This window comes from Priapulus caudatus, unplaced genomic scaffold (genome assembly GCF_000485595.1).
Source record: "Priapulus caudatus unplaced genomic scaffold, Priapulus_caudatus-5.0.1 Scaffold681, whole genome shotgun sequence".
Classification (NCBI taxonomy): Eukaryota; Metazoa; Priapulida; class Priapulimorpha; order Priapulimorphida; family Priapulidae; genus Priapulus; species Priapulus caudatus.
The window spans coordinates 40,863-54,069 of NW_014577742.1; the positions used below are offsets into that span (position 1 = coordinate 40,863).

Below are 13,207 nucleotides of genomic sequence, written 5' to 3' on the forward strand. Positions count from 1 at the left end.
CGGCCTGAGCGGGCACTATTGCTTGCGCGACGCATTGTTATTATAACGCATTGTGTTTTAATACAAATTGAAATTGTTCGTTTAAGAAACTTTGTCTTATTCACTTCATATTTGCCGAGTAGATTGCAAAGTCATGTGATGCACTAAAAATTAATGCCTGTTGTTGGGGCACTATGCTGTCATAGTGCCCCAACAACAGGCATTAATATATAATGGTGATGACGACTATGCTCATGAGTTATGATGCTAACGACTATGCTAACGAGTTATATCGCTCACTTTCGACAGCGTTCTCTGAGAACGGATACTACCTGGCGACGTCGCGCGGACGATTCTGTCGTCAAGCTGTGGGATCTGCGCAAGCTGAAGAACTTCAAGACAATCACGCTGGATGAGAACGCAGAGGTGAAGAGCCTCTGCTTCGACCAGAGCGGCACCTATCTGGCCGTGGCCGGCACCGATGTGAGGTAACAGTGCCAGCATCACGCACTCACTAGTGGTGCCCTCTAGGCAGCCGCCAGTACCCTGCGCGCACTAGTGGTGCCCTCTAAGCAGCCGCCGGCACCCCGCGCGCGCTATTGGTGCCCTCTAGGCAGCCGCCGGCACCCCGCGCACGTTAGTGGTCCCTCTAGGCAGCCGCCAGCACCCTGCGCGCGCGAGTGGTGCCCTCTAGGCAGCCGCGGCACCCCACGCACGTTAGTGGTGCCCTCTAGGCAGCCGCCAGCACCCTGCGTGCGCTAGTGCAGCACCCCCGAATTTCGGACGGCACCTCATAATACCAGGTCCAAATAGCTGGGGAGAGGGTAGAGCTTTGTCGAGATTTTCATAAATGGCAGTCCGTGTTGATGCGCGTTCAGTTCGCACCGACTGCTGTGTGCTGTGTCTCGCTATCAGCCGTGACCAACGCGGCGTTCCGTCATTCGTGCTAACCGTCATTCTCTCGTGGACAGGGTGTACCTGTGATTCTGCTAACCGTCATTCTTTTGTGGACAGGGTGTACCTGTGATTCGTGCTAACCGTCATTCTCTCGTGGACAGGGTGTACCTGTGATTCGTGCTAACCGTCGTTCTCTCGCGCGACAGGGTGTACCTGTGTAAGCAGTGGCAGGAGGCTGGCAGTGTTCGGCGAACACACGCAGCTGGTGACGGGTGTGAGGTTCGCGCACAACGCCCGTTTCATCGCCACCACCTCACAGGACAGGTCTCTCAGTTCTTCAGCACCTAACCACTCGCCGTGAGAGCCGACAGAAGTGCATCAGGGCTGCACCCGTGGGCAGCCAGCTCAGAGATGATGACCAGACACTTCGCTACAGGCTACACCTTGTTTATCCTGCCCTCAAGTTACTTATAATAGTTCCCAGAATCACGGCATGTATGTGGTGCCTGTCATGGTTGTAGGGCGATGTCTCTGCAACTAGTGCTGTATTGTGGGTTATTGTCCCAGTATCTAGCTATAGAGTATGTTACCTTACATATAGTATTGTAATCTGGCTCACGTGTCCCAGCAACTAGCACTGAAAAATTGGTCAGTATTTTGCACCTATGCATGTACTACGGTTGGTGTTTTGCATCTAGCAAGAGGTTACAGTTTAGTGTCTTGGCATCAGGCCACAATATATTTCACTTTGTCTTTTATCTTGGCCCATTTGGTGAAATTTCGTGTTTGATCATGATGCCACAGATCATGGTAATGCTGTGAAATAATTAGTAACAGTTCCGAATTGTCAGGCCACTCACTGATGTAGTGAGTATAGTGTGAAGTACATTAATATTTTTCTGTTCTTCTATGAGATGATAAGGACGAATAACTTACCACTGAGTAGCACGCGTGTGAGAGGGGGCGGGTTCTGCATGGCTGTTGTGGGAAAGCATTTAACAGGCACACACAAGCCACTTGACCTCGTGCGAAAAATCACTGTAACTGTACGTTAGAGTAGTCCCATGTACAGCTGTCTATACTCTAGGTAGATGTAAGCAGCTTATTTTTTCATCGTATCTCATGTACACTGAACGCAAATAAGGAAATTGCTAGCTCTTGGAACATTGGGAACGCGTGCCCTGTTGCTGTAACAGTACTTTTCATCAGTGGTTCTAATATATGAAAATAATAAAAAAATGAAATTTTAATTATATACTTTTGTGTATTTGTCAAATAGTCAAAAGTAGTTTATTCTATTCTAGTTTATTGATCTGACAATTATGTTTGGCCTGATACCTCCTGTTAGAAACGTTCACCTGTCTGTTTGCAAGTCTTGGCTCCAAGTTAATATGAGGGAAAGCTACCCTTCTGGCAGCTGTGTGTGCAGCTGTGTTATTCTTTGCATACAGTGTTAAGCGTTATAATACAATTAAGAGCTAATAATCCCTTTAGTATTATATTACTAATCTCTGGCACTATTGTTTCATAGTACCTGCGACGTTATCCAATAGAATTTCAACGATTTATCATGTGATGCACTAAAACTTGTTAGCATACCGGTAGTCAGCATCACCGCAGCATAAATAACAGCCTGTCCCCCCCAAGTCAGCGATTGTTAACGTTTGAGCAGGACTGGGTAATTTTTATGAATTATCTATGCACTATATAGTAGAAATAAACATTTTAGAAGTTCTGACTGATTGGTAGTTTTTTGGCTTGTTTCCAAGACTGCCAATGTCTTTGTCATTGCGATATCAATACCATTAGAAGTATGCTAATTACACATTAGAATTGACTACTGCACAGCAATAATTCTATGGGATACTGTATTTGGATGACATTACCTAGGACTGTTTTGACAATACTCTGGAGTCAACTGGATCATGTTACAACTGCCCCAAAGTTCATTTTGTAATCAGAGAACGGCACAAAGCAAACGAGTCTCGGTGTTAAAACATACAGATAGCGGTGATGGGTCCAGAATGCCCCGGAAAGTTGGCAACATTGGTTCGTTCCTTCAGATCCCAGATCTTGATCATAGAGTCAGCCGTTCCCGTGCCAAAGATCAAACCATCAGGATGAAACTGAGCGCATGTCAGAGCTGCAATAACAATACGTAAAGATCCGAGTCATTCAATGTAAATAAGCTGGGACTTGAAGAGTAGAGAATTGCAATCGTTCCTTGTTGTAACATAAACTAACATAAGCATTATGCAAATAGCACTATATAGCTGTTAAAAAGATATTCACACTCGATTTTAACCAAGCCATACACACGATACAGCCAATACTAAATGAAGTACATAGCAATTAAAAAATTGAATGCCTAACATACCATGAGGGGCACTGCCATCAGCAACCTTGCACAAAACACGTCCGGTGCGAATATCAGAGAAGGCCCAGTGCTGTAAAACAACGCAGACGGTAAACCAGCTAGCCAAACACAAATCATTTCTTGCAGGCTGATGTCAAGTGCCAGACTACGAAAAAGTGGCAATGTGTTGTCCAAAGACGTAGTGAGAATTTCACGCTTGCCGTGAAGATGCGTAGTAGGTGCTCAAGTACTAGTCCTGCATGGTTACATGCTTAACTCCCTCCCACTTCTTCCGCTATCGACACTCAGCATGCAACATTGAGCAGCATCGTCAGGCTTGGATTTTCAACAGATCTAGAAATTCCTCATATATATCTATCCACATGGGTCACGACTAAATCTGGATTCGCAAATCGTCGCGACGTTCCGTTCTGCATCTCGTTCAAACGCCGTGGACACCATAGCACTCGCGTCCGGCCCACGTCCGGGCGGGATGATCTCTTGTTCTCGTACCTCGTCCGTCGAGCAGCTGAGCAGGTAGTCGCCTGTGGCGTGGAGACTGATGCCCGTCACCGCGGCGTCGTGCGCACGAATCGTCTGCACACAGTTCGCACTGCCGACCGTCCAGACCTTGATTGTTGTGTCGGGGCTGGCCGTGAATGCAATCTCCTGCAACAATGCATCCATCCGTAATAATGCAGAGACAATCGACGCCTCTAGAACGACTTCGAAGAAATTCGGCCGAGAAGCATCTTTTTTATATTTACTCGAGTATGTAGTAACGCGAGGCAATCAATCGCTTACTTGCGACGTTAGTTCATTTCCCACACAGTCCCTGCTAGGGCTGGACTGCACTAGTGCTGCTCACTTACCTCCTCAGGGTGATATATAACACTGGTGACCTTCTTGGTGTGGCCTTTCAATATGGCAACCACTTGCTCGGTTTCTTTATTAAAGACGACAGCATTCTTGTCATTTCCACCTGCAAATCGATGACGGCACCATCAAATACACAAGATTGTAGATGAGATTATGATATATCACCTTTAATTGAAACACATTTTGAATAACACAGGACAGCAGCATTTAGCTATCATTACTGCAAGTGCAAGAACAGATCAACTGCTAACAAATGGATTCATTAGAATACAGCTACTGTCCCCATTTTTACGGACTGGTTGTATACAACATGGGCTTCATTAGAATCCAGAAAGATTTTGGCAACCTTACAGTAACATATAGCTACTAATTTTGATTTCCGAATATCCAATCTGAATTCCAATCATCTGAGACAGCCTATCCTAAAACTGCCTTCCCTCGACGTCTATAATGCGGTGTTATCCGTATCTGCTGAAATGATGAGACTAAGAACAATGAAGCTACCTGTTATGACTTTGGATGTATCTGCAGCATGGAGGTCTAACGCCAGGATGCCAGGCACACTAGCGCTATGAAGTCCCTGTAAGCAATAAAAGCAATATAACCTGCATTCGTCAGAAGCAACAGAACTGAAGTGCAACAACATGCGAAAATCATCCTAGACACTCAAACATCGGTTATCACTGCAGACCCAAAACCCCTCGAACGAGACGCTGATACATCAAAACTAACGTTGCAGCTATTCCTCAAGCCTTTAACATTACTTTACTTACTGCAGGTTAACAGCTGACTTCAGGTTTAGGCTCGGGATATTAACATGGCGCGGGTAACTGATGTTTGAGTACCAGGGCACGCTGCCTCAGGGGATTGCACTATAAGTAGGTGTACACAGTCGCGCTTACCGGATGTGACGCAATCTGCTTATAAGCCCTGATGTCATCAGCCTTCACGAGGTCCTCGGGAACCACCTTGCCTCTCTTCTTACGCTCAGCAGTCAGCACCGTAGCTTTGTCCTGCAGCTTCCTAATCACCTCCTCCGTCATGCCGGCGCCCTCACGTGGCTGATCAGCGCGGTCGAACGCTTCCGCCGCGTATTGCTGCAACGTGCAAAAATCGGGTGATTAGTTTCTACTGAGCAAAAGATGACGAGTAGGCGTATCTGTTTACAACGCAGTGCCACAGCACACCATCGACAAGACGCGACCATACGACTTACACTACTCCTGCGAACCCAACATCAACGTGACACACAACAGCTGCAGTTAGTCACGACGGATTTACGCACAACTGTTTGTAACGCAGTGGCACAGACCACCCTCAACAAGAAGTGACTACGTCAGCCTTGGACGCTTATTTTCAGATCTGGTTGTCCTGTCGGGCAACAAGAAGCAATTTTTACTTGACCTAGATTTTACGAGAATTTAGATTTTACGTGACTTACACTACTCCTGCAAACCCAACGTCAACGTGACACACGATAGCTGCGGTTAGTCACGATGAATTTACGCACAAGTGTTCGTCACCGCGGTGCTCACCACTCCACCACATTGCAAAAAGCTTGCGTGTCACCCAACGGTCGCATAAACTCTTTACTGTGACATTGCATTCACAAACCGAGTTGATCACGAGGCCCAGGTCAACTTACGGGATGTGGTATGTTAGCGGTCGCCCCGGCGGTGATGCCGGCCTGCGGCTTGAGCGTAGCCAGCGCTTCTCGGGCGGCCGTCACTTCCTTCGTCAGTCTGGCGATGACGCGGCACGCAGCATCGTGCTGGTATAGGGCGTGAGAAAGCTCCTGACGCGCCGTCTGCAGCTGCTGCCTCAGTGTGAAGCTGTGCAGCATCACGGCATCCTAGCATCATCAACGTTTAAGCTTTAGAGAGACAGCACACACTACAAACTGAGCCGTTACGGCAACGGCGCCAGTCGCGCATGTTTGCTCATTGCAAAGAAGATTTTTGATACTTTCCAAAATCACTTAATTGAAATATAATCAAATTAATTGTTGATCCACCAGCTGTGAATTACAGAGACCAGTTACACAGCTCCTGTATGTATTCTGACTTGCACATAAATTACCATACCCATTCATCCTGCAGGATTTTGAGAATTGCTGGAATGCTAGTGGCCGACGGTGGACGAGGCTTCACAAGAGGTGGGGCTGTGAACGCAAAATAATTATAACGGCGATTAAAAAATAATATTATACATGACTGTTCGGAAGAGTTTGCGTTTATAACTTGTATATTTCGAATTAGCGTTAAACTTATCCAGAAGAGGGCACGAGAGGGAGCGCGGGGAGTGCTTCATAGAGTCACGGGGATTTTCGTCAGTGTATACGTGTCAGCAGGCGTTGGCAGTGCATACGTGTCAGCAAGCGTTGGCAGTGTTTTTTTCGAGTCGTGTATCGAATTACAACCGTCGACAGAGTTTATCGAATAAATAGTTATATAGTCTTTTACTACACACTATGCCGTCTTCTTATCGTATCGTTCTACCGGGCAATTCACTCCAACAAGTGGTCCTTCGAGCCGGATCCCTCCAGCGAACATAGAGGTGCAGAGGTTTGGAGAACACGAGTGCTAACTCCATAACCGAAAAGAGAATGGAGCAAAAAGGTGATCTGAAGAAGGAACGGAGGAGATTGAAGACCAAGTTAACTAGAACCAGGACACAGGTTGTAAAACTTTTAAGTCAAGAAGAAAAAATAGATGAAATGCAGGAAATGATGGACCAGATTCTCAGCGTACAAGACGGGATTCTGTCAGTCCTGTCCGATTTAGAAGCTGTTGACGCAGAGAACGAAACAGAATACGCAACGCAGGCAGATGCCATCCAAGCAGATGTTGACACTGCAAAAGCCCTACGTTTGGCCACGGAGTACATCAGTGAAAATGTAAAGAAACGAAACAGTCATTACTCGTGACGAGCAGAAAGCTGAAGGTGGCGAGTCTGAGTTAAGAGTGGCAGAATTCAAAACAGAAGCAAAGTACAGAATTGATAGCGACATGCATCACAACCTGAATCGCGTACCTTTTCCGACAATTAGAGGAGATAAACAGGACTATCCAATATTCAGAGATGCATTTTATCAGTGTGTTGACAAGGCAAGCTGTGGGCCTAGTTTTAAGATGTTACAACTTCGTCAATACCTGGGAGGTGATGCGAGCAAAATCATCGAGGGGTTTCCTGCCTCTGAAGCAGGATATGAAGCAGCAAAATGTCGACTAGAGAGATACGGGGAAGAACAGCGAATACTTCTCGCCCAGCTTAAGGGGATACACAGGCACTGGATGCATTCCAAAACAAGCTGGCGATAGTGGCCCTCGAAGAAAGTGGTTGCACTGAGGAGCTAGAGAATGACAGTATGTTCTATTGCGTGTCAAAATCGAAATTCCAGCCGTCTCAGATTGCACACTACAAATGGTGGCTCAGTATCCAAGGACGCCCTGAGAACCTACACTCACTACGCAAAAGGATATCGGAGGAACTGCGTATTCGCAGTGAGTCTATCGAAAAAGGACAATCGAATAGTACTCCACGACAAATGGGTCCGCCATCGTCTGCCAGAGGAAAATCGTTTGTAACGCGCGCCGACTGGAATAAGGCCGAGCCAATCATATGCGGCTGCTGTGGCGAACATCACCGCATATATGTTTGCCAGCAGTTCAAATAGACTATAGGCCGTCTTGTCCGTTCTTTCAGTCTTGTGATCCCCTCCCCGGCAGAACATGAAAATCTTTTGTAAATAAAGGGGAAAATATGAAACAACGATTTTCATCTTATCCCACGTCTGAGGCCTGCGAGGTTTTTAGTAATTTGGTGGGAAAATTAGGAAATTCAGCTTATTATTCACCGACAACGCGTAGGTACCGCGTTGCAACGCATGCGCTAAGAGTGAAGTTCTTTGTTGTTGTGAGAGAGATACCAGTGGCCCGGGAAAGTCGGGACCGCGGGCCGCGATCCGGCCGGGAGTGGTTCAATCCGGCCCGACGAAACGGGTTTGAGATGTGATGAACCACGACTTTCGTTAAATTTTTTACAAATTTACCGGAAAAAAATAACAGTACTTTACTGTACAACCTGTAAAGCGGTACAGAGTTACTTAACAGCCCGTTAATCGTATTGGACAAGGCATGTTGAGTCATAAAGCCTCCGATAGGACACAACCTAGCCGGATTCTGTACGTGGCCGGCAGTTATATGTTCGTTACGATTGAGAACGCCGTTACCAGTTCAGCGGACAGCTGGGTACACACTGTACCGTCCTTGTCAAACCGCTTTCCAAGCTCTGTTGGCTACACTTGATGCGCTGCCCTAAACAATTCGCGTTCGAAATGTTTCGAAAACGATGATTCATTGCTGCGCTCTGGCTGGCGTAGCTGTGAAGCGCCATGCAAGCGCATGCGCCTTACGCAAAGCGATTTTTTATTTTTTTTAATTTTAAGTGCTCAGATAATTTTTTTCCAATGTAAAATGGCATCACAGAAACGTAAAAGCTTGACTCCGAAAATCGTGCGTTTATGAGCGACTGACAAGAGACATTTTTTTGTAGAACGAGGAACAATTGTCTGCTTATATGCACAGAACCGATCGCTGGTTTGCCAATAGCAATGTCAAACGTCATACATGTCAAAACCTCTTCCAAGTTTGAATGAGTTGCAAGGAGAACAAAGAGCTGTGAAAGTCAAAGAACTGAAGGGAAAGCTGTCATCTCAACAAAGTGTGTTTACCAAACAGAGACGGAGAATTTCAAAAAATCCCACAAAGGCAGAGCTTACGTAGTTTCAGAGTAATTGCAAAGAGGATGAAACCATTCATGTGACGATGTTGAATTTGTGAAAGACGTGTTGATTGCAGTTTTTGACACAATGTCCTGCAGAAAGCTCCGATTTAAAACAGTCTCAGGTCTGAGCTGCTAGGACAGTCAGTACGGAGGGATCGAGGAATTGTCAAAAATCTGTCTGACCGTTTGCATCAGCAACAGCCTCTCAGTTCAAAGTGTTTTCGCTTGGCACTTGACGATAGAGCACGGACATTTCAGATACATGCTCAGCTGGCCATTTTGTGCGGAGGTTGTGATGCATGCAGTTCAATATAACTGAGGAACTGATTGCTCTGTGCCATGAAAAGACACTTGTACTGGTGGAAGGACGTTTTTCAGGAGGTGTGATTCAGCATGAAGAAAGCGAATCTGAATTATGACAAACTCGTTGCGAATTGCACAGTGGTGCCACCTGCATATGGTCGGGGAGCCAGAAGGATTCAAGGCCATGTTAAAGAAAGAGCTCCAAACCAGAAACATTCCCCAAACGTTGAGATGGTGACACACTGTTATCATACACCAAGATCTTTGTGCACGAAGGTCATTGGTTTCAGGAAATCATGCTAAAATATATCAACTGTTGATATTTCATCCGTCTCAGGCAGTGAACTCATCGCCAATTCAAAGAACTTCTGGAGAATTGGCCTGCGAATATACAAAACGTTCTGTATTTTCTCAAGCTTGAGATGCTGAGTAGAGCCGGCGCACTCTGAAACGGGTGTGGAGCTGACGAGAAGAAAGTGCACAGTCATGATCGAAAGGAAGGCCTCTAACTTGGATTCCCGACGAACAGTGGCTCTGCGACTTCTGCCTCATTTGGGCGACATACTGAAAGTTGAATCAGTTGAATGTGATCTATGCAGGGAAAGCAAAACTCGTTCACAATCTCTTTGGTGATATCAAGTCGTTTGAAACGCAAGCTGCTGCTTTGGAAAAGTCAATGGAGAACAATGTTTTCGATCATTTTCCCTTGTCTGAAAAGTCAGAAAGAATTGAGCCCAGAAGGAGGAAGATACTCCACTGAAATCGAAAACTCACAGCCAGAGTTTTCTCGCGTTTTTCAAAGAGCTTTCGTGCAAAACGAAAATGACTTAAGATCTTCTCAATTGCCTTTTTTCTTCAAGTTGATCCAGTGACGAGCTCCCACGAATCTGCAAGTTGAATTAATTGATCTGCAGAAAACCATGGATTTGAAGGCACAATTCTTGTCAAAAACACTAGTCGAGTTCTACAAGACTGTGTCTCTGATGAATCTTTTTGCAGAACCTTCTTATCATGCAATGGAAAACAGTGACGCCCTGTTCGGCCAGATTATCTTGTGCGCCAATTCTTTTCCAAGTTGAAGTATCAAAAATCGTAAGACAGAAACTCTATTTCAGTATGAACATTGGAAAAACACGCTGAGAATCGCTTCCTCCGGAATGAACAGACAGATGCTGTATTATGAATCGAAGAAGCAGTTTCCATCCTCATTGACAGCGAATTGTACATTATACCGTGAAATACAGTGATTGTTAGCCTGTCATGGGTGCGTTGTTTTAGGATTTTCAATAAATTGTGCTTTTTTTTTTTCGCTTTCTGGCCCCGAGCCGTTCAAAAAATATTTACATTTTGGCCCGCGAATGAAAAAGATTTCCCTGGCCTGAGATAGACTAGCAGGAGTGCAAACAGATCACATGCTGTGATAGTGAAAGGCGACACAGGTTAAGTTAGTACTCTGATGGGTACCATACAGCACCTTGATACTTTCTCTATAAACAAAGATGAAGTGTTGCCTGTTGTTATAGAACTCTTTCCATTAATCATTAATGAGAGAATTCTTAAAACTAATTTAGAATATTAACATTCATACTCTCCCCATCTGCATTTTATTTATGCAACAATGTGTTTGTGTAACACCCATGTACTACATTCAGAGTCAGGGGCCCGTTGTCAGAAACATCGTACACTAGCAATAGACTTTACTAAAGTAGTGTAGTGTACAGTGTCCTGTCAGTACTGACTTATGTGACTATGAGTACTGTGATTCACTGATTGTGAAAACCGGGCGATTGAGCAAATTTGGTTTCCCGGCCGGCACTGTCATAGTCCGTAAAAACGAGACAATTCTTGCGTTTCGATGACGTATGGTGACCCTGACTGCACTACTCTGTAGTTGAAACGTCTTGTGGAATACCACGTTGTCACACCAGTCACCACCACTAGGCACTTGAAGCGTTTCAATAAAATTTATAATGCTAACAAGAGCCGCACAGATCTGGGCTCATCTGGGGTCTGTGGCTCGGTTCCATGAACGTACAATTTCAGTCGTGCGTAGTGAACATTTTAGGCGCAGATATGCAGATACGCAGTTGCGTTACCACATCTTGTTAGACACGCTCACTATCTCCCCCCATGCGATTTTGGTTTATTTTATTAAATGCATACTGCCTTTCACTTCGAATTTGCTGTCATAGATCACAGCTATCTATTGTATCTATCTATAAAAAGATTTCAAATATGAGCATGGGATCTCCAAAGTTTAATTTAGAGGGCGGGTCCTTCTCTCCCCACCTCCTCCCCACTGCGTCCCACCTCCCCCCGCTTCACTTTTCTTGCCTTCACTTCCCCCCTTACTCCATCTCCTCTCCCCTGCCTTCGACCTCCTCCCCCTGCCTCCCACCTCGCATCCCCTTGCCCACAACATCCTCGCACGACCTAATTGTACCCCGTTTCCGCTCGCATTACACACCGTTAGTCACCGTTTTCCTGCTCCTCCGGTCTCAATTTATACTCTCTCTCTCTTATTCTTAATTTCTCTCTCTTCTTAATTATTATAAAAAAAATTTAACCCAGCCGATGATGCCTTTTACTCGGCGCCCTCAATAATGCTTTCTTCCTATGCCCGCTGAGTGTAACAGTCATAGAATCATAAATAATAGTGTCTCTAATATTGCTATGGTAGAGCTTATTGTTCGCACAACGGGTAAATGGATACCGCCACGGCTCATAGCTACATAGATATTGTTAAGATTCAAGATGAAAGTAAATTTATATATTATATGTGTACTATATTATTTATTCGTTTAAACAAGTTACTGAGAATAAAATCTAATTTAAACTAGGCCTTAGTTTGCCGAGGATGGCCGCGTGCAAGTGTAATCAATAATCAAAGATGGGCATCAGTTCCTGGAAATCCTACAGTAGGACAGGCAAAATCAAGTAAGTATAATTCAGGACCAAGCGGATAATTTTGCTCAGCTGTGAAGTTGGCAGGTTGGCAGGCAACAATTATTTGATTAGAAGCGTGCCAGCCCATGGGCTTGCCTGATGTTTTGCCTTCATGCGAGCATTCACTGATTCATGCATTCAGCCTTCAGCCGCCCAGGGCAGGGTGCTATAGACAGACTTCTTTAGAAATCATATGATTTAAGGAGCGTAAACCTTGTTCAACAAACATGTGCCGTTGCAAATTAAACTGATTGAACTGTAGCCTTCACATTGACACAGGTATGGGCCCTTAATATTAGCAAAAAGCAGTTCAGTCCTTTGTTAACAGTCAACAATCAATGTTTAACCTCCTCTTGAGGGTCAAAAGGTTTATCGACACTTCTCTTCGCATGTCGATGGAGCTAATACAATACGAAATTCTATTTTACTCCAAAGTCTTAATGTTTCTATACTTCTTTCATCTATTATTGCCAACGAATTTCCTTGCAATGCTGTCCAATGCTCATCTGCCAACAAACGCTGGTCGACCGCTGAACACCGACACATAATATATAGCAGGTAGGGAAAGCGTGCTGGCCACAAATTTTGCTCGACGACTGCGCTTTATTTCAACACGAATACAACCCAAATATTCCCCATTCTATCATTCTGTTTGCTATTTGAAGCAACAGTGCTTCACTTTGTTATAAAAACATACTGTCTGTGTTCGTAACGAGCTGTGTCACGCGAAATCACACAAAGCCTGACGAAATTCTCGCGTTCGGCTTCCGTTGCGCAGTTTATGTAAATGGCTGCAAGTACAGGGCTATAGGCGGTAGGGGTGCAACGAATCACCAACTTCACCGGTTCGGTTCGGTTTTCGGTTTTCACATTTCGGTTCGGTCTATTTGCGGTCGAATATTTGCGATCAATTACAAATTCTACTAGACACCAACAGCCAGAAGTGCAAATTTAATAATCAGACTGGTTTATAAATATTATAAATAATAATGTCACTAAAATTCTTTGAAGCAACAACTTAATATACAATACCCAAATGTTTAGCGGCAAATTCAACAAAAC

General features: G+C 44.9%; 1 protein-coding gene across 2 annotated transcripts in view; it reads right to left on the reverse strand.

Annotated features, from left to right (window-relative positions):
- The window catches only part of LOC106812742 (pre-mRNA-processing factor 19-like), a 34,496-nt gene that overhangs the window by 10,364 nt on the left and 10,925 nt on the right, over window positions 1-13,207 (reverse strand). For both annotated transcript variants that reach the window (XM_014816698.1, XM_014816699.1), the window contains exons 3-10: window positions 6,196-6,272; window positions 5,757-5,963; window positions 5,014-5,208; window positions 4,616-4,691; window positions 4,105-4,214; window positions 3,746-3,901; window positions 3,254-3,323; window positions 2,879-3,019 (exon numbers count right to left, since the gene is read on the reverse strand). In XM_014816698.1, coding sequence (XP_014672184.1) covers window positions 2,879-3,019; window positions 3,254-3,323; window positions 3,746-3,901; window positions 4,105-4,214; window positions 4,616-4,691; window positions 5,014-5,208; window positions 5,757-5,963; window positions 6,196-6,272 — 1,032 coding nt within the window. The remainder of the gene's footprint in view (window positions 1-2,878; window positions 3,020-3,253; window positions 3,324-3,745; window positions 3,902-4,104; window positions 4,215-4,615; window positions 4,692-5,013; window positions 5,209-5,756; window positions 5,964-6,195; window positions 6,273-13,207) is intronic.